Below are 21,415 nucleotides of genomic sequence, written 5' to 3' on the forward strand. Positions count from 1 at the left end.
TCTGCACCCCGCTTCCCACTAGGGGGCTGAAGCCAGCCCATCTTCCCTTACAGATCCCTTCCACAGAACTCCCTGCTCCGTCCCCCCCGGCCCGACCCCCGTGGAGGGGATCCCAGAGGAAAGCTGCCTCGTCTCACACAAGCCCAGATGCTGGACGAGCCCCGAGACAGGAGCCGGGCCCAGAGGTCCATGCTGATCGCACAGGACACGGACCCAGGCTTAGCTGAAGAACTCGTCCCTGGGGAGAGGTGTCAGCTACTTCGTTGCACAGAAGGAGAACTCAGCAGCGGCTTTCCTGGGAGAAAGAGGAAACGCCCACAGGCCAGGGCGGAGGAGCGGATCACGGATCACCGGACACCAAGAGCCCAGATCAGACACGACATTCCCAGAAGAAGGGTTGATAAAGCAGAAACGTGTTTATTAGGCACCCTTGCCCCTCACAGAGGAGCAAGACCCAGGACAGGAGCGCCTGAGACATCTCTCAGGGTTGCAGGAATCTCTCCGAAGACTCCAGAGACTGTAGGCGCTGACTGGCCGCCACCCCAGGAAGAACACTATTTGGCTGAAGCGTGGCCGCCGCAGGTGACCTTGACACGAAGCCAGGTGACCCCGACACGAAGCCGGAGTTGGCTCCTGGACTCCACAAACACTGAGGAGTGGGTGAGGGCCTCCCGGCTGAGGCCCACGACCTGGCCTGAGCCAGCGAGGGGGAGGGGGAGGGGAGAGCACGGGCTCCAGAAAGACCCTCGCCCGGGCCGGGTCCCCAGATCTGCCCGCCTCCTCCTGGTGCCGCCTCAGTCCCACACGTAGGGGTTTCGAAAGACCTGAGAGTTCTTGCCTTCCTTGGGCAGGGCGGCGTCCTGGTGGCTCTGGGCTGCGTAGATGTCTTCGGCCCGCAGGGTGGAGTTGGCACTGCCCATCACCTGGCTGTTAGCAGTGGCCCGCGGGAGGATGACGTCGTAGGCTCCTTCAGACTGGAAGGAAGAACAGGCGGTCTCCCAGCTGGGTTCCGCCCGGGCGGATGCACACACACTCCCACTCCGCTTCCTGCCGCCTCGCTGTCCTCCCCCTCCGCCCCCTGCCAGCCGGGCCTGGGATGGAGGACTCCGGGAGTCTGGAAACTGGAGGAGCTGACCTCTGACCTCCAGCCCCTTATCTCACCCTGCAGAGGGCCACCCTCTGGGCATGGAAATGAGGCTCCAGTCACCTCCGATGGTCCTGGGGCTTCACACAGTGGATGGCTCTTTCCAAAAGGCTCTTCCTCTCAAGCCCTGTCCCACTCCCTAAACCTTGGGGCCCAACAGAGGGTGAAACACACGGGGCTTCTGGGACCCGCCCGGCTACGCTCCCAGGCTCCCTTCCTCCAAGACTCTTACCTGAGTACCCCCGGTGATTACATCCCCCCAACAGCATCATGGCTGGTGTGCCGGGCCCAGAACACCCTTCTGTCAGGCCCCAGGCATGTCACACGTTTCTTATCTAGCAGTCTGATTTAGACACTTAAACCCCGAATGGTTTGGGGTTTGAGAGTTTTAAGTTTTGGAGTCTTAAAATCCAAAGTCTCTGCCTGGATCCTGGTCGGAGCTGCGTTGGTTCTGTTCCTGTGTGGGTGAGGCTGAGGCACGGGTCCCAGGTCCCACCCTGGAGGGGAGGGGAGCTCCAGGCCTCACCTGCCTCATCCCTAGGCAAAGAGGTGCCACCAAAGCCCCGCAGCTCCAGGGCCCCAAGCCGCCTTCTGACTCATCTCAGACCTGGGTGGTCCTCCCACAACCCGTTTACCATCTCCAGCTCCCCCTCCCCATGCAGCTCCTGGAACATCTAGATCGAGGACGGGTTCTCTCCAATCTGGCTGTGCGTCAGAATCACCTGACTGTTTACGACGAAGCCACAGCCACGCCGAGGGGGCCCCACCCCGCGGTGAGCTGGTGAATGTTTAACGACCCTGATCTGTAATGTTGGCAGATCTCTGTGGGGGGTTATTCCCATCGTGGCTTGGATAACTCCAAGTTATCAAGGTGACATCACTGAAGAGAGGCTAACTATTGGCTCCATCACACCCCTGGCCCTTGCGCCTTTTTAGCAAGTTCCCGGGGGATGGTAACGCTGGGGGTCGAGGGACCACGTTTTTGGAGCCACCATTAGATAAAATATCTATTAGTTCAGATCCTTCGTGAAGGAGCAGGACCCCACGCGCACAGGTAGTGAGGGGTGGTCAGGTGGGGCTCCCTGGGTGTCGGCAAACTCTGCTCATGCCCGTCAGAGATTCATTCCTCGGCCTATCCTGGCTGCTGGCTGCCGCCTCCCTCTCCTGGAACCGAGCTGCAGGGTCAGGCTCCAGAAAGCGAGGGATCTCCCCAGGAGCAACTGCCAGCCAGCCGGGGAGGACGGACATAGACGGAGCGAGAAGACTCTAACCCACCGGCTTCCTGTGCCCACCCGCCCTCCCTTGGCTAATGGAGCATCTGGTTTCCAGAACCCAGGGGAGGTGTGAGGTCGAGAGCTGCTGCCTGCTGGTGGGGGGAAGGGAGCAGGAAGGCCCTCCTGGGACAGCTGTGGCCGAGCAGCTAATACCTACCCAGACCTGCCCTGTGGTCCTCTGTCCACCAAGAATGGCACCTACCTGGCCGAGGCCCCCCCTTGTCCCTCCCTAAGCTGCTTAGGGGAAAGCCGGCAGCTCCCACCAGCTCGGAGAGAGACTGCTCTGAGCAGCTGTCCTCAGAGGGTGTTTGACGCCCCGATGACACAGGGCAGACACAGGTCCCGCCACAGCGTCGCAGAAGGCAGTAGGAACATCAACCCCAGGAAGAAGGCACCGGGAGCTGGGGTCCTGGGCTCCCGAAGGCTGACGCATCGGATGCAGAGCCTGCCTTCTCCCTCCCGCTCCCACCGGCCCTGCACACCCGGGGACCCCACTCACCGGGGCTTTGTGCATCAGGGTCATCTCCGTGGGCTGGTACACGCTGGTCAGCAGCTGCCCGTTGTACCCGCTGTACGGTGACACCGGTCTCTTAGCTGCAAGGAAACACAGCAGCTGTTCCGGGCTGGGCTTTAAGCTCCCTTTCCTGCTCTCAAGCAAGGCTCCCCAGGAGGCAGGGAGAGGGAAAAGGGGGCTAGGCCGGCCCTGGGGGTGAGGCTGCAGGTGTACCCCCCCCACCCCCCGTGGAGCCCAGCATCCCTTTGTTTGGATGCACAGAGAGTACAATGCGCGCCTTCCCCTTGGGCTTTCCCGCAGCATGAGACCCCCTGCCACCGAGAAAACGTCCTGTCAGCAACCTTCACATCCCCTTCCGCCCTCTGGGGCCAGAGGCCAAGAGGGGCACATGGACCTTCGGCCGCCTTCCAAGATGGCCAGCCTCCAGCTCTGGCCTCTCCTGCTGCGGGCCAGCTGCCAGGCGCCAGGGTAAAAAAAGCAGAGACCCCACTGCCCAAGAGTGTGCGTGGAGCAGGGCTGGGTGCTGTTTGCCCAGGACCCAGAGCTCCACCGGGGGGACTGGAGGCACATCCTGTCCTGTGGCCCCTTGGCGGGTTTCCAGAACTATTTTCAGCTCTGGGAACACTTCCTTGTGCCTTCGGGGGTGTTGATTTCCCGATCTGTCCTACGCTGCTGGACGCTGGGTCGGAGGAAAGCTGCTGACCGATTCTGGGGGCCGGGGAGAGGGCTGAGCCGTGAGGGCCGGGGCAGCGGATGCCCGTCTCCTGCCGGCTGATGGCCCTGCGGCTCTAAAGGGACCACAACTCTATAGGGCTTCCTAAGTGCTGGGCTCACTCAATTGATTTTTCCATTTAGCAAAAATAAAATAAGAGGAAAAAAAACCCTTACAGCCCCAGAAGTGTTTGCCTTGAGGACAAAGGCTGAGAACTCTCTGGCCTGACAAACAGGCAGCGGGTGACAGCAAAGGTGGGGGCCGCCGAGGCTCCATTCGTCTGCAAGCCTCACCAACTGCACCGTCCCCCCTCACTTGGCACCAGGCTGTGCGGATGCCAGGGGGCCACCCCGCTGGGCAGGTCAAAGATCAGTGCCTGGCAGGGTAAGGATCATTCCTTTGCCCAAGGCAGGGGTCACAGGGACCGCAGCTTGTAGAGAAAAGGCAGAGAGCTCGGACTCCGGAACCTCCGCTGCCTCTGACTCCGGAACCTCCGCTGCCTCTGACTCCGGAACCTCCCCAGCCTCTGACTCCGAAGCCTCCCCTTGCCTCTGACTCCGGAACCACCCCTGCCTCTGACTCCGGAGCCTCCCCAGCCTCTGACTCCGGAGCCTCCCCAGCCGCTGACTCCGGAACCTCCCCAGCCTCTGACTCCGGAGCCTCCCCAGCCTCTGACTCCGGAACCTCCCCAGCCTCTGACTCCGGAGCCTCCCCTGCCTCTGACTCCGGAACCTCCCCTGCCTCTGACTCCGGAGCCTCCCCAGCCTCTGACTCCGAAGCCTCCCCTTGCCTCTGACTCCGGAACCTCCCCTGCCTCTGACTCCGAAGCCTCCCCTGCCTCTGACTCCGGAACCTCCCCTGCCTCTGACTCCAAAGCCTCCCCAGCCGCTGACTCCGGAACCTCCCCAGCCTCTGACTCCGGAACCTCCCCAGCCGCTGACTCCGGAACCTCCCCAGCCTCTGACTCCGAAACCTCCCCTGCCTCTGACTCTGAAACCTCCCTGCCTCTGACTCCGGCCCCTGGCAGAGGTCCCAGAGGGTAGTACTCAACAATCAGGCAGGTCAAGTCTTAAGCCCCCAACACCTCAATCAGCAGAGTAGGGGGTCAGCGTCCAGGCTTTCCGGGTCACAGCAGATGAAGAAGGGGCTGTCACCAGCCGGCTAAGAAAGCACGTGAGACGCATGCCACAGGGCACATCCGGAAAGGCTCAATGCCTGGCACTCAGTTTGTGCTCAATAAACGCTAGTGGTCCTTACAATGAACAAATGCCAGAAAAAGGCTCCTTCCTTAGGGAGCTGGGAGCACGTCTGGCCAAGTCTCCTGGAGAATGGCCACCCCCTCCTGCCTCCCAAGCTTTTTCCGACGGGGGCTTGGCCCAGGCTGCAGGGGCTTCTCTTGCCTTCTTGCTGCTTCCACCTCCGAGGCGCCCTCAGCTCCGACCACCAAGGCTCTGGGGCTGCCTGGCACCTCAGGAGAGCCCCAGCCCATTAACAAAGAGCCGGGGCAGGAGCTTGGGGACGAGCTGGCTATCGGATAGCGGGTGCTGCTTAGATCAGCATGTGGCACACGTGATTTTATGAAAAAGAAAAAATTTTGAACTGAAAAGACTTTAAAAGGAAACTAAAACTATGGATATGTACATAATGGAAAAACAAGCTCTGGAAGGATAATAATAACGACAGTAAAATAATAGTAATACACAGAGCTAATAGCTAATACTTCTAGAGTATCTTCCAAGCGCCAGAAGATGCATTAATTGAATCCTCAAAAGAATCCTATGAAACAGGAACCATTATTATCCCCATTTTACAGATGAGGAAACTGAGGCACCCAGCAGGAAAATATCAGTCAACAGTGATCCGTTCTGGGGATAGAACAGGAGGGAATGGGGTAGAACTGACAGTGGAGGGAAATTCTACCTGCAATGTGTAAAATTTTACAATGAAAATATATTCACGAATTGTGCGAGTGTAGGGAAAAAATCCTTAAAAAAAATGGAATTTAGGGGACTTCCCTGGTGGCACAGTGGTTAAGAATCCACTTGCCAACGCAGGGGACATGGGTTCAATCCCTGGTCCGGGAAGATCCCACATGCCGCGGAGCAACTAAGCCTGTGCACCACAACTACTGAGCCTGCACTCTAGAGCCACAACTACTGAGCCTACGCGCCACAACTACTGAAGCCTGCGTGCCCTAGAGCCTGCGTGCTGCAACTACCGAGCCCGCGCGCTGCAACTACTGAAGCCTGCGTGCCCAGAGCCCGTGCTCCGCAACGGGAAGCCAACGCACTGAGAAGCCCGCGCACCGCAACGAAGAGCAGCCCCCGCTCGCCGCAACCAGAGGAAGCCCGCGCGCGGCAGCAGAGACCCAACGCGGCCAAAAATAAATAAAGAATTTTTTTTAAATATGGAATTTAGGGACTTTAAGGCAGAAAACTCTGGATAATCTCAGGAACCTCCCATTTTGCTCAGGAGACCAGCCCCCTGTCCTGCAGTAAACCACCTGGAATAAAAGGGGACCTGGGGGGAGTTCCCTGGTGGTCCAGTGGTTAGGACTCGGCACTTTCACTGCTGTGGCCCAGGTTCAATCCCTGGCTGGGGAACTAAGGTCCCCACAGGCTGCGTGGCGTGGCCAAAAAGTTTTAAAAACTAAAAAAAAGATAAAAGGGCCCCTGGGGAGGGTGCCCATGACCCACCTGAGGCTGGCTCGTCCATGGAAAATGCCTTGTTTTCCACAAACATGCTCTGGCCCTTCTGCTCTTTCAGGATCGTCTCGTAGCCCACGCCCCGGGTGGGGTACAGGTCGCCCTGGTAGCTCTGCTCCGGGCTGGCCTTGGTCACCTGGGAGACCTCAGGGATGACGTAGAAGAGCACAAAGGCCCAGGCATTGGCGGCGAGGGTGATGGCCAGCGTGGGGTCATCCCACGTGGGACTGTCGTGCTGCTGGTTGCCGTAGGTGTACATGACAATCCAGGCCACCCAGATGGCGATGGAGGTGGCCGTGGTCAGCAGCACGAAGACCCCGTGCTTCCGCCAGCGCTGGAAGCGGCCGCACAGGGCGGGCCAGGCCCCCGTGAAGGCGCACAGCAGGAGCAGCATGACGTAGGTCAGCGCCAAGACAAAGTCCACGTTGGCGATGGCACAGGGGGAGGCGGTGGCCCAGCTGGCACTGCCGTTGGCCGGAGGGCCACCCGCCCGCACCAGCGTGATGATCAGCCACTCCGTGTTGACGATCACCTCCACGAGGCTCAGCAATAGGGCCACGGCGAAGACCACCCAGCCCCGGGGCCCGCGGTTCCTGCGGGCCAGGAAGTTGAGGGCCACCACGTGGGCCACCAGGCAGGAGAAGCAGATGGCGAACAGGACCCCAAAGAGGAAGCGCCGGGAGGCGCAGGTGGAGAAGTCAGGCTTCACCACGCAGGCGAAGATGAGGCAGAAGAGGCCCAGGGTCCCCAGCAGGAAAAACACCTGGGTTCCCAGCAGGCTCCGCTTCTTGGTGTCCTGCACGAAGGGGAGGCTGGCCACGAGGACGATGGCGAGGACAAAAGTGGTGACGACGCCCGCCCCCGCCACCGCCTCCAGGACGATGCCCCAAGCCCCGGAGCGGTCACACAGGTTGTAGTAGAGGGGGCTGAGGTCCGGGCTGCAGCCAGGTGGGGCGCGCTTCTGGGCCTGGGCCCCCGGGAGCAGGAAGAGAGGCAGCCCCAGGCATATCAGCACCGCTTTCTGGATGGCCATCCTGGCTCCCAGGCCAGGCCCCAGCTGGGTCCCTAGAGACGGAGGGGAGAAGAGGCAAAATCAGTCCTCCAGGTCCGGCTCTGACACACCAGGTGCTGCTCCCCCGCGTCCTGGACCACGGCACACTGACCCTGTCTGCGCCTCTGGGCTTCAGAATCGTTCTTAACACAGAACTCCTGGGCCTTGCACCAAGCGACCAGAGAGGCAAATGAGATGAAACCCAAGTGTCATCCCTGTTCCCAGTCACGGAAAAGGAGGAGACGGTGCTGAATTTTCAGGCCCCTCCCCCTCCCCCAAATCAGAACCTGGGCCCAGATATTCCCTGAGCTCTGGGGGCGGAGGTCTGTGAGCAAGTTCACTCAGCACTCAGTTCCTCTCCGTCCCGGGACTTCCAGAGTTCAAATGGCCAGACACCACGCCCCCCCCCACTCTGTCCCTGCGAAGCCGAAGTCTACGGCAAATCAACCACGCGTTCATTCATTCGGTGAGTATTTAACAAGCACCTCTAACAGGTACGAACTGCAACCAGAGAAAGCGAAGAGATGATTGAAAACTTGTATGTATCAACACTTTTCCCCTGATGCCTCTCTACCACGGCCCTTTTCTGCCCTTCATTTTCCCGCTTTTAGCGCCAACGCTTCTCCTCAGAATCCAAAGTTCTTTGGAAGCTCAGTTGCTAGAGTCTCAAGAATAAAACCAACGAATTTCTGGGACTTCCCTGGTGGCGCAGTGGGCAAGACTCCGTGCTCCCAATGCAGGGGGCCTGGGTTCAATCCCTGGTCAGGGAACTAGATCCCACGTGCATGCCGCAACTGAGAGTTCGCGTACCTCAACTAAGGAGCCCGCCTGCCACCACTAAGACCCAGAGCAACCAAGTAAATAAATAAATATTTTTTCTAAAAAAATCAACGAATTTCCCAGCTAGGGAGTAAATGACTTAATGCAAAAATCCTCCTATGAGGCATTAACATTTTAAAAGCAAGAACCAGGCAAGGGCAAAGCAAAACCCAAAGAAATTAATCTATAATGGAAGACGTTGAGGCACTGTAGCTAGAAGGCAAGAAAGATGTCTTTTATTCACACCAGGAAGGTAACTTACTACTGCAACGACTCACTGGACCGGCCCCGGACAGCAGCCTTACTAAATGCTAGACTGGCACCAAAGAAAACCAAACCCCTGCTCTCAATACCAGCTGGATTTTCCCTGTGTGAAGTGGAGGTAAAGAGTGTGGCAGGTTAAGAGAAATTAAAGACCAAATCAGTGAGTTTGCTACTCAAAGACTTTACATTTACCCGGAGGACAGAAAATTTAAAAAGCAAGTCAAAAATTCCAAAATTCTACGAAACGCAGGGACTCCACATTTAAATCACCCCTTATTATGTTCAAGTAACGAGTTGTAACCCTGCCTCTTCCTCTCTCGCCTCTTGGGACCCAGGAACTTTCCAGAAAGACAGCAACCAAGCTTTCCTGGGCTGATAGTGACCACTAGTGGCTGGGAGGGGAATGGCATGATCCGACTTCCCCACCACCTCTCTTTCTTCCCTTTAGGAGGTGGAGTGTAGATCTGCACACCGCTAAGCCCTTACTTAATGTTTTCACCATTCCTGGTTAGTTAATGTATAACAGGCAAACAGAACTGTCTCCCCATGATTGAGAAAGGGAAGGACACTGTTACTAAGTCAGAGGAAATAAAACTCACAAATTAAGTGAAACGGACAGAATAAAGATCATCAACTTTCAAAGTCCTGTAAGATATCCTACATGCTCCTTGAAAACATTTTAGATCTCTCAGCCTTCCCAACTACGACCTCGTCTGTCAATTAAGCTTGCTTTTCCCCAAACAACACCTACCATTAACTTTTAATAAATTAACACTCCTGTGTGAATTTATCATTGTTTTCCTAAATAAATGGTACTGAAACGCAGCTAGTTTCTCTCGACTTCCAATGCAAAAGCATGTTTCCCCTACATCACGATTTAAATAAGCTCTTGTAGGGGACTTTGTGTAATAGTAAATCAATAAAGCACAAACTGTACTTTATTTACAAGGGCTGGGAAGAGAAAAGAGGAATCGGAGAGGGCTAATGGATAAGGAATATTGAACCACTCCAGGGGATAATTTATGGATAACGTGCTATGGGATCCTAAGCGCTCAACCCCATCAGTGAGTATTTCTGGCTCACGGCAAAACAGCTAGACCTTGGGGTGAAGTTGGAGATGTGGTATGAACCCTGAGAATGGTCACTCAGACTTAGCCTCTGGCAATCTGCACATGTTCAAGAGCGGCTCATCTCATCTCCCTCCGCCAGGTCCCAGTTTAGAACAGACAAATACTCCAAATCAGCAAATATTTACTGTGTGTCTAGGGGGACCCGGCCCAGTAGTTCCCCTAGACGCACAGTGGAAAATACAGAGATGGACGAACACAGTCCAAGAGGTAGGTCTACAAGAAAACTACCCGAAGAAGAACCAGGTAAGTGTCACACAAAAGAATTTACCTCTGGGGAGAGAAAAGTGCTACAGGAACACGGAGGAGGAAGCTCTTCCCAGCTGAGGGGGTCAGAAAAGACAGAGTGAAGAACACCTCTCAACAGCGTTTTATTCAGTTTCTAATCAAATTCACCAGGTATGAACTGAGCCTGTAAAGGGAGGTTGCAGCTGGCTGGCTACAGATTAGAGACGCTACAGGGAAGGAGTTTAGGGCTTGATTCTAAAGGCAGAGGGGAGCCACTGAAGGCTGTTCTTTGCATGATGAGGGCATAACCAGGGTTGTGCTTTAAGATTCGAGTCTGGCAAAAAAGCATAGGCAATCGATTTGTTGAGGACACATTCATCCCCGGCTAAAGACCAAGGCCAAAGGTAAGGCCTAATGGATACCCTTTCCCAGATAAAGTCTAAGGCCTGGCTGGATGTGAGGGAAAGGATGCCAAGTCCACGCTACAAGTTCAAATCTTATAACGGCCATGTCATTACAAAACACCAAGCCCGCTCCCATTTAGCTTGAGAACACTATGTCAATCCCTCTTCTTGGTCTGTCTTGCTCTTAGAGCCATACCTGCCTGTACCTTGCTGGAATCCAGCACCTCATAAGAACTTGGGCCAGGGCCAGAGAAGCCTCACAGCCCTCACCCCAATCTCCTTCTCACTTTGCTGTTGGCCCTGGACCTTACCCTTCAAGCCTGTCGGTCACACCAACATGGGAACTTCAAAGTGGGGGAGTGGAGAGACAGGCAGACACCAACTCAAGTGGGGAAATTGGACCCGTTGGGCCTGGTTCTTGTCCACCGCCTGGGACAGAGACCCTTGGAGGCCAGCAGGAGACTTAAAGAAAGCTCAGCCCAGTGTCCTTCCACATCCAGAAATGCAGATTCAGCCAGCCAAGGGATGCTGTGTTTGAAGATGGCGGCCAAGGGGGAGAGGACTTGGATGAAACAGACCAGCTCTGCCTTGAGAGAGACTCTCCCTCCTGCGGGTCCCTAGAGCCTGCACTTCCAGGCTGTCTTCTGAGCCTTGATCGTTAGAATCGTGTGCGTAGGCGGCTCCCCTACCTGGCTGTAAGGTCTGAGGGGAGTGAACAAGACTTGTTTATCTTAGCATCCCCCGCAACATCTAGTCTTGCACTGAACATAGTAGGCATTTGAAAAGAATTCACTGAACGGATTTGGTGCCCATTTCTCCCCATCCCAGTCCGGCCTCTTCATTTTCAGAGTCACGTCTCCTGCTTTAAGGTTCTCAGTAGGGGAGACTTCCCTGGTGGTCCGGTGGTTAAGACTCCGAGCTCCCAATGCAGGGGGCCCAGGTTCGATCCCTGGTCGGGGAACTAGATCCCACATGCCACAACTAAGAGTCCGCATGCCGCAACTAAAGATCCCGCATGCCTCAACTAAGACCTGACACAGCCAAATAAATATTTTTTTTTTAAAAAAGGTTCTCAGTAGGACCAAGGAAGGGGACCTCCTTCAGTCCCATGAGTTCCCCCCACACCATGGCTGCAGCCCAGCCGAGGTGCAGATTATTTTCTGGACAAAGGGGCCCTTTTGCTTCACCTCCCTGGAATCAGTTATACAAGTATTTTTAATCACCTCTGAAATCGGCCTTTCCCTAGGCTCAGCCACTCAACCCCCAGCTCAGGTCTGAGTCAGCCCAATCCAGTTCCAGAATCCCCTGCCTCCCTCTCTCCCTCTCCCAGGGGAGGCAGAGAGACCTCAGCAGAGTGGTGGCTCAGGGGCCCAGCCAGCCCTGACTGGGCTTCACCCAGCAAGGATGAGGCAGCCAGGCCTTCTCACCTTTCCTCACTCCCTGACCATCTACACGAAAGCCTGAGAACCGTCCTGAAAAGGGCAACACGAGCTTCACACTGCGGCCTCGGTCTGTGTCCTGGGCTCAAAGGGACAGAGTAAGATACAGACCCACAGCCAGGTACCTTCAAGGGTGCCAGGACCACGTAGAGGCCCCTCTCCGAGGCGCCTAAGCGGAGCCACAGAGGAGCCTCCTTCCTCCCGGGTCTCCCGCCACTCAGCAGCCCATGAAGAGAGACGGTCGGACCCACTGGCAGCCTTCCCACATCCTCCCCTTCTCGCATCCATCCCCTCCTTCCTCTCCGCCCCTGGTTAGGTCCTGCTATCTTACTCCTCGGTTCAGGGGGTCTGGTGTTTAAACCGACCAATAAGAAGAGGGGTCGGAGATGCCTGTACCTGTGCGGGGCTACTTCAGCGCCCGAGTTGGGAGGTGGGGTCGGGGTGGGGTGGAGGGCTTCCGGGAACCCCAGGCTTAGACCTTCACACCGAGGGCGGATATTCGGCCCCCAATTCCCCGAGCATTCTGAAGCACGTGAGTCCTCCACCCAAGGGTCCGCTCTAGAAAGCCGCTCCGGAATGCGCCCCACCCCCCCCAGCGGCACGCCCTCCCCCAGCCACAGATAAAGGCCCAGGCAGGCAACCTCCAAGAGCACAAAACCCTATTTCAACATATTCTGGTCCCTGAGCTTTAGGATCAAGAGCGTGGAGTTTTTTCAGTGACTGCGTTTTGCTGGGTTTAAAACTGTGGGGCTGGGGCTGGAGAGGCGCAACTCCCACCTCCGCGGCTGGGCAGGGCGCCGGAAACCCCGGGGGCGTGAGGGAGGAGCGGGGAAAGGGAAGGGAGATCTAGAAGCCACGCCGCCAAAGGTAGAGGGTCTACGACTGACCGAAATTCCGAGCTTCCCGCAGGAAGACTGAGCCCTCCCCTCCCTATACCTCTCGCCGGGACCGGGGTCCACACCCACGCTCCCCTGGATGGCGGAACAGAAAGAGCAGGGGGGCCAGCCTCCCTCCCGATTCCTCTGGTCCCAGAAACCTGCCCTCCCCGTCCACGGTAGCGGGCCGCGGAGAGGACGCCGGCCCCCCCGTCACTACTGGCCGCGGAGTGGCGCAGCGAGGCTGCGGGGGCGGAGGGGGTGGTCCTCGGAGACCCCGATCGTGGCGTTCTCCCTCGCCGCCGACTCCGCGCCGCAGCGCCGGGCTTCGCACACCCCCAGTCCCCAGCCTGCTCGGGTTTGGAAAGTTTCTGCGAGCCAGCGAAGTAGGAGCGGTGTCCTCCGCCCCGCCGTTCTCCAGCCCTGGGCCTCAGCCCTCGCCCACTGCCCAGCAGCCCGACCCCGCTGCTCCCGGCGGCCGAGGGGAGGGCGGAGCGGGCGGGCTGCAGCCCTTACCTGGGACGCGTCGCCGGCCCGGCTCCGGCGCGGCGTCTGGGGCCAAGTCCAGGCGGGGCGCGAGCGGGGGTGGGAGGGACTCGGCGCAGAGAGCGGGGCCAGGCCCAAGCCCGGTCTGAGGTGGCGGGGCTCAGGCGGGGGACCGGGGCGCAGGGCCTGCCCCTCCCCGGGACTCGGAGCTGGCCGCGCTCCGTCTCTCGCCCTCGCGCCGGCCTCTGCCCGCGCTCGGCTCCTTCCTCGCAGCGAGGGTGGGGCCGGCGCCCGCATCACCGTGACACCACCTCCATTCAGGAGCTTATCGGGCGCCCGCGGCGCTCCAGGTACGTGCCGTCCGCTTACACAGTAACAAAGCCCGGCCGGCCCTCCCCCCACCCACCCCCGACTCACCTCCAGGCTCCGACTAGACGCACTTTCCGGCGGGGGAGGGAGACGGGAGTTTCTGGCCGAGCCGGCTGGTGGGTTGCCGCTGTTTACCGCCACGCCCCCGACGCGGGCGCGCGCACACTCGCGCGCACTTACTTTCGGGACTCGGTTCTCTCTCCGGAAAGCGGTTTGGGGTGCAGCCCAACACAATCCGCGGGCGGGCGCTCCCTCTCCGCAAGTCCCAGCGCGCGCGCGCACACAAACACGCGCGGGGGCCACCTTGGTGCGTCTCTCCGGGGCGGACACCTAGTCTTTTGTCACCTTCGTCCTGGCTCTCCCGTGAGACACACGCGCGGTACAGTTCGCCGCTCCGGACTAGAGCGAGGCGCACACTCAGATACAAAGTCTGTCTTTGTCGCGCCTTCTGCGGCCCCTGCCCTCCCCGAGCTTGCACACGTGGACACACCACACGCCGAGCGTCCACCTCTTGCACGCGCGATCCTTCCCCGGCACCCGGGTCCCCAAGTGTGCGTGGGAACGCCACCGCGCGCGCCCCTAACGCCGTGGGCCGGGCCCAGAACCACTCGGGGCCGTGGGCAGAAGTCGCCCTGGGTCCGACTACCCCGCGCCTGGGTTTCCTGCGATCGCCCGGGACACGGTCCACCTTAGCGCGCGCTCCCCTCCCCGTGTCCCCGTTCCCTGTTCGGACCTGCCCTAATTAGCCTCCACGGTTCAGTTCCCCGAGGTACAGTGTTCATCCCGGCCCCCGCGGTCTCTGCGCTCCATGACACATCGGCCTGGCCACCGAGCCCTGCCCCTCCCGCCGCCCGGGGACTTGTCCACGAGTTCGAGTTCCCCCCTCCCCGTACCCCAACCTCACTCCCTATCCCGGGATGCATCAGCGGGTTGCCACCCTCTCCTCTGCGGCCCCAGGAATCAGCAGAAGGGGAACTGCAGAAATGGGGAAGCGAATCCAACCTAGGATCACCCCGGCCCAGTCAACAAGAGATTTCCCGGCTGCCTTCCCCCGGGGCTGCGGGCTCCGCGGGAGGTGGGCTACGCGGCGGGGCCTAGTTGGCAAGCGCCGGAGGCCCGGAGGGGCAGCGGCGCACCGAGAAGGGAGTGCTTGTTGCGCCTGGCCGGGGCCCAGGGGACGCGGAGGCAGGGCCGGGCGCCGGGTCTCCGGGGTGCTGGTCCTCGTGACGCCGAGTTGCCTGGGGGATCGCCAGCAGCGCGCGGTCGGAGTCAGCCGGTGGCCGGCCGGGCGGCTGGGCGTGTTGGTTCCGCCCGGAGCGCCCGGGAGGAGGGCGGGAATCGTGGGGGGAGGCGGCTGGTCTCGGGCTGGGGGTAGCAAGGTGGGGGAGGGCGCAGGCAGGGGGGAGGGGTACCTCCCGGGCTGTTTGTTTGCCTGCTTCCATCTAGGACAACCAGAAGTCAAACTCCCTGAACCACCCGGAGCTGCCGGAGCGATAAACCCCAGGCCGGCTCCTCCCCTCGCACACCAGTTTTCGGACTCCTGGAGGGATTGTTTGCTTAGCAGCCTGGGCTGGCGGTGAGGCCCTGCTTTTCTAGAACCCTATATCTCTTCCTGCGCCTGGCCCTCTCTGGCTGGCCTGGAGAATGTGAGGACTGAATTGCTTCAATTCTTTTCAGTGTTGAGAGGAAGAGCGCATTGCCGTGCCTTTGGTCTCCTTCCCCTTACTCCACCTCCTGCATCTCAGGGACCCCCTCCACCCCCCCGCACACACACACACACCGGACGTGAGCACGTGCAGACGTGTGTAAGGGCCAGGCAGTGGGGGGCCCACCCTGAAAGGGGGAGCAGCAGGTCAGACCTACCCGAAACAGATCAGTCACTGACCTCTGACTAGTTTTCATTAACTAGGCAACCAACGCTGAAGCCAGCTTGCTGGGAGGGGTCCCTCATTAGCGTATGTTTAAAGCCAGATCTAGGAGCCTGAGAAAGGGGTGGGGAAAGTAGTGGGGAGACCAGGATACACGTGACCTCAGGGAGACACAGGTGAATTCGGGATCCGTCTCGATTCGTGGAGAACCCCTTCACCCTCCAGAGACTTCTCCCATGAGGCAAGTCTCCCCCCTCCCTCCGGGCCCAGGCAGGGGCCAGGTTGGGGTATCCGGTGCCTGGCCACCCACTGGCGGTGGTCTGGAAACAGGCCTGGACACCTCAGTGGATGAGCTCCGCCCCCAGCCAGCCCTGTGTCGTGACGGCAGTGGAAATGTGGGGCCTTTTCTGAGAACGGTTTGCTCTCCCCCTTTCCACCCCATCTCACTCTGGAACAGGATATGCCTTCAGGACAAAGCAAGGCCCTCGGGGCAGACGACCTGGGGCTTCTGAGGCTCCAGGATCCCTGGTGCCCTTGGTTTTAATCCCCCAGGGCCTGTCAAGAGCAGGAACACCGGAGGGTGGAAATCCTGAGAGCCCCACCCCCAGCTCTGGGAGCCGGACGGCTGTGGGTCCTGATGGACACGGCCAGTGGCCGCTCCGGAGAGATTTGGTGGGAGGCACCGTTGCGTCAAAGACTCCCAACCGCAGACTCATCTGCGCCCCCAGATACCCTTCGCCCAATGTAGTAATACATAGGCATGTAAGCCTTTATGAACTCCCATCTTCACCGGAAGGTAACACTCTGAGAAGTGGTCCCATAGGGACACTGCCCTCCCACTGTTCAGATCGATCTTGGATTAATGGATTGTGTGGATGGCGTCTGTACCCCTCCCTCCCACCATGGTGCACGAGTTCCTGTTGGCTGCCGGCCGATTGAAGCTACCTTTATTCATTGGAACAATTCCTTTTTGAGCTGCATGAGTCTAAGCTAGTGACAAGGCCCAGGGTGGGGTGCAACTTTGCCACTTGCCAGTTGTATGGCCTGGACAAGTCACTTCACTGCTCTGAGCCCCACTTTCCTCTACTGTAAAGAGGTCAGGATAGCACCATCCCCAATCCTTGCTGTAACATCCAAACGAAGCCATGTCTACAATGGGCCTCGCGCAAGCTTGGCACTCACATGCTCAGTGATCAACCTCTCCTTTCCTGGTCTATCCCCTCTGAGCCTTAGCCCTGACAGTTAAAAAGGCCTAGCAGTGGGAATTCCCTGGCGGTCCAGAGGTTAGGACTCCACGCTTCCACCGCCAGGGCCGCGGGTTCAATCCCTGGTCAGGGAACTAAGGTCCCACAAGCCATGCATCGCAGCAAAAAAAAAAAAAAAAAAAAAAAAAAGTTCTAGCAGTGTTTAATCCAAACTCTTGTAGAAGCTGCTTCTCCAACATTCTTTCGGTCCTGTTTTACCATGATCAGAGTAGCTTTGCTGTGCCATGCTCTGGGCTTCTCCTGGGTTATTCCTTTCCTCCCCCAACCCCCTTTCCCTGTCTGACCAAAGCTTTTTAAAACCTGCCCTGCCTTAAAGCTCAGCTCCAATGTCCCTTTCTCTGCCATGCTTTCCTCACCTTCCCCAGAATGAACCGTTGTGAGCTGCCCTGTTTACCCACGGCCTAGTATGCATTTGTTTATTTATCATTTATCTCAGTGTGTCTTAGCCTTCTCAGTTCTTGTCTTCTCAAGAGCAGGGACATGTCTCACTCATTTTGTTGTTCCCGGTATCTGGCACCGAGCCTGACACTCAGTAGATCCATTTATTCTATGGTTTGAACCCCGGCAGCAAAAGAGTTGAGACATGGCCCCTGGAGGGCAGCCCCCTGCTGACCTTCCCCATCACCCTGGGGTGGAGAAGGGGGGGACCACTGCAAACAGGGCCGTACCTGCCTTGCCCACTGGCCACAGGCCTTCCTGGGAAGCAGGCAAGCCCAGTACCTGCTGGAGACACCACCTCCCCTGGGCCAGCAACGCCCTGCATTAGAGTGCAGGGTGGGGGGGCCTTGGCAACCCACCTTGGGGCACTGGAGGAGCATGTGTGCTGGCCCCAGCGGTGCTCGAGGTCAGTTCTGCTCTCTAGAGGGGTTCCCTATTGCCTGGGTAGCAGGCGTCCTGGATTGCCGGTTCAGTGTACAGAATCTCCTTCAGGAGCCGTTTCCTCCTCCGGGGACTGGGAGGCCTGCTCCCCTCCCCAGAGGGTTGAGCGCCCCTGGTCTTGCCGCCTGGCCCCCTGGCCCCCGTGGAGCAGGCGTAGCCCCTCGCTGAGCTGAGGGCGGGGCTCTTGGCCCCCTGACAGGTAGGTGCCTGGAATCTTGCGCTAGGCGGCTGGGTGCCCCCAAACCAGCTGGTAAACAGATTTTGCAAGACCTCTTCTTGCTCCCAGGCTCCGCATTAACTGGTTACTGCCCAGGCTGCGGTGTCTGGCTAAGTTTCCTCTTCTCTTCAGCTCCTAGGACTGCCTGCTTGGAGCAGCCTGGTACCACCTGGCATTTTGAGAGGACCCAGGTACCAAGGTGGCCCCTTAAGAAGCAGGAAGCCCGGGCCCAGGGAGCAGGCGAGATAAACACCCATTCACCACAACCCGCTGCCCATGGGTGATCCCTCTGGGAGGGTACCCGGAAGCGGGCCTAGGGCAGAACCTGCTGGAATGTCACCTGACGCTGAGCCCGTCCATGGCGGCCACAAAATCTGCCTCTCCCTCTCCCCACTTCCCTGCCCACGGCTCAGTGGCCACTAACCAGCTCCCTGTGGAAGGAGAGAGCTGCATTTTCTGAGCTGCCCAGGTCTGGAGAACCTCCGTCAACAGACTGAGTGAATCTAGGAACCAGGGTCAAGGCCAAGGGTCCAGGGATTCAGGCCCCTCAACCCGCCCCTTGCAAAACCAGAAAAGAAATGTGTACACAACAGTGTTTAGTCCCCCTCCCCTTCCCTGAGGAAGAGTGTCCCCTCACCCCGCCCCCCGCGCCCCCCTTGCGAGAACATTTCAGGGCAGACGCACCCTCCCACTGGGGTCACGCACACCCAACCTAATCACCCTGCTTGCAGTCTTCCTTCCGTTCCCTGACACCTCCAGTCACCTGCAAACCCCCTCTGCTGTGGGACATTCACCGACTTCCCCCTGGCATTCTGGGCTCCTAAGACCTTCTCTGGTTCTCACTGCCTCTGAGTAAAAGATCTAACTCCCTTGCCCCGCATTTAAGGCCCCTGCAGCCTGCATTCAACCTGGACTGGCCATCTCCTCTCCCTCCTCTTCCCCACAGGAAACGGCCACTCCAGCCTGAGAGGTCAGCTCTGGGTCTGGCCACCGGACTGACCTTCCTGTGGTTTCACTCACAGCGTCCCCCACTCTCAATCCAGGGCGCCCCTTCCCGGGCTCTCTGCACCGTTCCCCCTTTAAAGCCTCTGCTTCTCCCAGAAGCTTTTGCTGGTGACCCCGCCCCATACAACTCCACCCTTTGCCCTCCCAAAGCTTCCCCTCTAGCGTGAATTTGCCAATCTTGCGCTGCTTTGCACGGTTAATTATATTTTATACATAGATATCTGGCCTCCGTAAGTCCATGATAGGCTCAGTGGGGAACAGATTTCACGCCTAGCCTTCCCTGCAGCCCCTAGGATAGTGCTCTGTACGTATAATAAAATGGGTGGAATGATGGGCCAGGACCTGAGGGAGGCCGTCAGCCTTTTCTAGGGGGAAGGGGTGGGCTCCGGGTCTAGGCCAGGCCTTGCTGCTGTCCTGAGCTCCACACTCAGATCCCTGGCTCCCAGCATCCCAGGCCGAGAAGCTCAGAGAAACACAAACCCTGGCTGATCTAATAATGCAACAACACCCATAATAGTTTACCTCTGTGTAGCACTGTACAATTTTCCGTGTCTTTTATATATATTTGATTTTGACAACCCTAGGAGTTCGATTTAAAACTGAGGTTTGTAAAGGCTAAGGGACTAGCCCTGGATTAGAACCCACTGGTTTTAACTCTGCTGGACTGGTTTTAACTTCGCTGTTCTACGTCCCAAAGCGCTTTCGTATCTCTTATGTAGCTCATTGTCTGCTCTACGAATGTTTGTTTATGTACATGTCCTATGTCTTCAACCAGGGTGTAAGCTCTTCGAGGGAAAGACGCGTGCCTGATCCATCCTTGCCCGTGGCAGGGCCTCGATCAGTATTTGCCAGGGGGACTTCCCTGGCGGTCCACACTTCCGTGCCGGGGTCACAGTTTCGATCCCCGGTCAGGGAAGATCTCGCATGGCGTGCGGTGCAGCCAAAAAAAAAAAAAAATTTTTTTTAAATAGTTGAAGGATCTGCATGGGCCAGTACAGGAGAAGGACACTGGAAACAGAGCTGACCAGCTGTCTAGCCTGCAGCCTTCCTTCTCAGCCACTCTCCCTTCTCCCAACAATCCCATCACCTTCAGAAGCCAGCCTCACGACAGCGCTGTGCTGGGCAAACTTGCCTGGCCTGTGGCAGGGCCGTGTGTCTCCCTCTCTGCCCTTTCTCCCTTCTTCAACCCTGTTCTCCCGGTGACCGCCAGCCCGCTGTGGTCATGTCCTCTCTGTGCACACCGCAGCCTGCCCGCCTTCAGGACCGCTCAGCCCTTCATCAGCCTCGCCAGCCACCAGCCTAGATCACCCAAAGCCTTCAAAAGACCCGGTCTCTGCCCCCTCCCCTTCGCCTGGGATTTGAGGGCACCCTGAGGGTCCTCTCAAACTCAGCCAGGACCCCAAGGGGACGGGGGGAGAGTCAGGGTGCCACAGGAGAGCCAGACTTGCCTGCACTCACCAGAGATGGCACCTCCAGCAGGGCAGGACCAGCCAGCTGGCATCTGGGTGGAGTTCAGTGCCAGCTGTTCCGGCCGCTGCTAGAGGCTTGACTCCAGCTCCGTTGCCGGAAGCCCAGCTGCGGTGCAGCCCGAGGCTGCTGGGAACCGAGCTGCGCTATTCTGGGACAGTGATGGAGCTCCGGGACGCCTGGCAGCAGCTGAAATTTCAGCCCCTTTGGTAGACGTGCTGTTTGCCTTCCCTCCGATGATAAGGCAGAGTTCAAATCATCTTGCAAAGTTCAGAACCACTGATGGTGCATTTGAGTGTCTTAATAGCAGTGTGGTTTTGCTAAAGTGGGGACTGGCCATAAACAATGTATACTTCAGCTCTTGGATACAGCAACCTTCATTCTTGCTGTCACTCACACCACACAACCTGTGGGCATTTTCCTTTAGTTGTATAGTTTGTCCACGTACCCACTCTGCCACATTAACCCATCCACTGGCATTCTGGTGCAGTCCCTCAAATTTAAATCCAATGATGGATTTCCTCTGAGAGCCTTCTCCCTCCCTCCCTCCCTCCCTCCCTCCCTTCCTTCTTAAATTGAGACGGGAAGATTTGATTCTGCAGTGCAAACAATCAAGTGTGAAGACTGAGTTTGGGTGACAAAAGATTAGGGTCATAATCAAACCCAATTTACAACAAAGGTAAGCCCCCGTGATTAACCTGTTTTTGGAGAGCCCTCAGAGAAGCCCCCTGAGATGATGCCTGGTTTTATTATCCTCATGTGGGAACTGGAGGCCAAGTTGGGAAGAGAGCCTACCTAAGGTCACAAGGGATGGACGTAAAGCTTAAGCCTGGTGTTTTGATTTCCTGCCATGAAATCATAGCGTTTTGGAGCTGGAAAGGGCAACAGAGTTGTCCAAAGAGCACAGAACTTGCTCATCTGTAAAATGAGGTGATAACCCCTGCCCCTCTTCCCCTGCTGATTGCTGTAGCGATTACATGAAACCACAGATCTGAGACCCCTTGGCTGGAGTGACCAGTGATTTAGGACCTTCCGGTCCCAGGCTAGTCTTCCTCCACTTGCCGGTCTGTGTAGGGAGAAAGCAACTCACGGAAATGGAAACAATCTCGTCCTTAGGCTTTCCCAAACTTCAGCGCACAGCTTCAGGGTCAGTTGTGTTTGTTTAAAAAGCAGATGTCCCGGGTCCATTCTGGACTGTGGAATTTGAGTCTCTAGCCAAGAAGAAGCCTAAGTGCCTGTTTTTTTTTTTTGTTTTGTTTGGTTTTTTTGTGGTAGGCGGGCCTCCATCTGTTGTGGCCCCTCG

General features: G+C 57.8%; 1 protein-coding gene, 1 long non-coding RNA gene and 1 other non-coding gene across 7 annotated transcripts in view; 2 read left to right on the plus strand and 1 right to left on the minus strand.

Annotated features, from left to right (window-relative positions):
* Positions 1-400: 400 nt before the first annotated feature.
* GPRC5C (G protein-coupled receptor class C group 5 member C) lies at positions 401-20,434 on the minus strand. 4 transcript variants are annotated; one of them, XM_055090155.1, is made up of 4 exons: positions 14,548-14,651; positions 6,341-7,414; positions 2,918-3,012; positions 401-974 (listed from the first exon to the last, which is right to left on the minus strand). In XM_055090155.1, exons 2-4 carry the CDS (start codon positions 7,380-7,382, stop codon positions 795-797), a joined length of 1,317 nt encoding a protein of 438 aa, XP_054946130.1. In that variant the 5' UTR covers positions 7,383-7,414; positions 14,548-14,651; the 3' UTR covers positions 401-794. The 4 variants fall into 4 exon arrangements, with proteins under 4 accessions (XP_054946130.1, XP_007099765.1, XP_054946129.1 ...); XM_007099703.4 differs by lacking the exon at positions 14,548-14,651 and adding an exon at positions 13,460-13,681; XM_055090154.1 differs by lacking the exon at positions 14,548-14,651 and adding an exon at positions 13,073-13,360.
* On the plus strand, positions 6,176-6,247 carry TRNAE-UUC (transfer RNA glutamic acid (anticodon UUC)). Its single transcript has one exon. It is a non-coding gene; the product is annotated as a tRNA-Glu (tRNA).
* Positions 13,309-21,415, plus strand: part of LOC114487588 (uncharacterized) — a 16,532-nt gene continuing 8,425 nt past the window's right edge. Inside the window, exons 1-3 of one of the 2 annotated variants that reach the window (XR_008619174.1) lie at positions 13,309-13,392; positions 14,858-14,987; positions 17,773-17,878. This is a non-coding gene — a long non-coding RNA (uncharacterized lncRNA). Of the gene's footprint in view, positions 13,393-14,857; positions 14,988-17,772; positions 17,879-21,415 lie in introns of those variants that run through there. The other variant, XR_008619175.1, reaches the window with a different exon arrangement.

The sequence above is a fragment of the Physeter macrocephalus genome, chromosome 14 (genome assembly GCF_002837175.3).
Source record: "Physeter macrocephalus isolate SW-GA chromosome 14, ASM283717v5, whole genome shotgun sequence".
Classification (NCBI taxonomy): Eukaryota; Metazoa; Chordata; class Mammalia; order Artiodactyla; family Physeteridae; genus Physeter; species Physeter macrocephalus.